The sequence below is a fragment of the Uranotaenia lowii genome, chromosome 2, assembly GCF_029784155.1.
Source record: "Uranotaenia lowii strain MFRU-FL chromosome 2, ASM2978415v1, whole genome shotgun sequence".
NCBI classification, from domain to species: domain Eukaryota; kingdom Metazoa; phylum Arthropoda; class Insecta; order Diptera; family Culicidae; genus Uranotaenia; species Uranotaenia lowii.
In genome coordinates, this window is record NC_073692.1 from 66,563,191 (window position 1) to 66,564,447 (window position 1,257).

At 37.5% G+C, this 1,257-nt stretch overlaps 1 protein-coding gene across 1 annotated transcript in view; it reads left to right on the forward strand.

Moving 5' to 3' along the window:
* The window catches only part of LOC129741502 (uncharacterized), a 16,895-nt gene extending 15,993 nt beyond the window's left edge, over positions 1-902 (forward strand). Inside the window, exon 3 of the mRNA XM_055733243.1 lies at positions 662-902. Coding sequence (XP_055589218.1) covers positions 662-902 — 241 coding nt within the window. The remainder of the gene's footprint in view (positions 1-661) is intronic.
* The last annotated feature ends 355 nt before the right edge of the window (positions 903-1,257 follow it).

The window sequence follows — 1,257 nt, forward strand, 5'->3', positions numbered from 1 at the left end:
TTAATTGCGGGAAACAATCACAGAAAGTCAATTAGCGGTTCAACTTTCATTCTATGTGATTTCTTTTAATATATTTCTATATATCTCTTAGTTATCTCGTGGTTAGCTCCAGAAGGTTCAAAATCAAACATAGACTTAAGTAAGTTTTTTCGTAGAAATATTGTAAATTCCATTAAAGATAAAAGGCTGAGGCCTAGGATCTTCCAATAATAAAAAGAAAGTTAAAATCTAGTTATGTTAGTTTTGTTATGCTGCACAAAGTTGTATAAATACAAATGTAAAGAAGTTTCAGTGGATGGAAGTGAAATCGATGAAGAAAATTCAATATAGAATATTTTCAGAAAAGGTATAGTGAATCAGCTTGCACATTACTAACAAATGTAGTTATGTTATCATGCCTGGTAGAAGGTAAAAGAACTAGTCAAGAATCTTGATTGCTTTATCTGCTTTGTTGCTTAAACATCAATTGTTAAATTAAAAATGGAATCCATGTTTCATTACATGCTTGAAGTGCCAAACCACTACTTCCATTCGAAAGATTCAACAAGTTGATTCATCCGTAGAAACATTGTTTGCCCACTTGATTAGATTCTTAATAAGTTTATATTTCACATTGTGCCCTTTAACAGTATTAACAAAACATAAAACCGCATTGCCGCAGGTTTTCACAAATGAACCCTAATGAATGGCTACCAACTAATCAAACAACAATCCCACGGGCCTGGACTCAAGAACAAAAGACCTCGATGCTAGCTAAGGTTGTTTTTCAGATGACGAACCCGCTGTCATCCATGAATCACCTTCATTTCATTCCAGCTCGCGATAATGGACAATCGCGCACAAATATGCGGCTAATGGTGGAAAATAAAATCATTAGCTTCTGCAAAAGCGTTCCGTATTGAGCGTCGGCGCTGTCGTTGTCAAGGTTTCACGCTATTTGCTCTGCCAGAAAAGAGCTACAAACATGCCATTATCGCTATCAACACCCGCCACGGAGTGTGACCGCCAAAAGCCTCTAGTGCCCGAAGAATTATGTCCTGCCGGATGGGTTTGCAGCACAGGTCTCTTGAAGCCTCCTCAATAGTGCTGTGAGATGAATCCGTAAAAGGAAATTAAATTGAGTAACTCTTCACGATTTGTGATGCTGCAACAGCTGTTGTAGGACACCGGTGGGGATTTTTTTTTATTATCTGACAATTTGCGCCGGGGGTCTTCAGATTTTCCCCAAAATTGAAAATTTGGTTTATTTTTGCGACT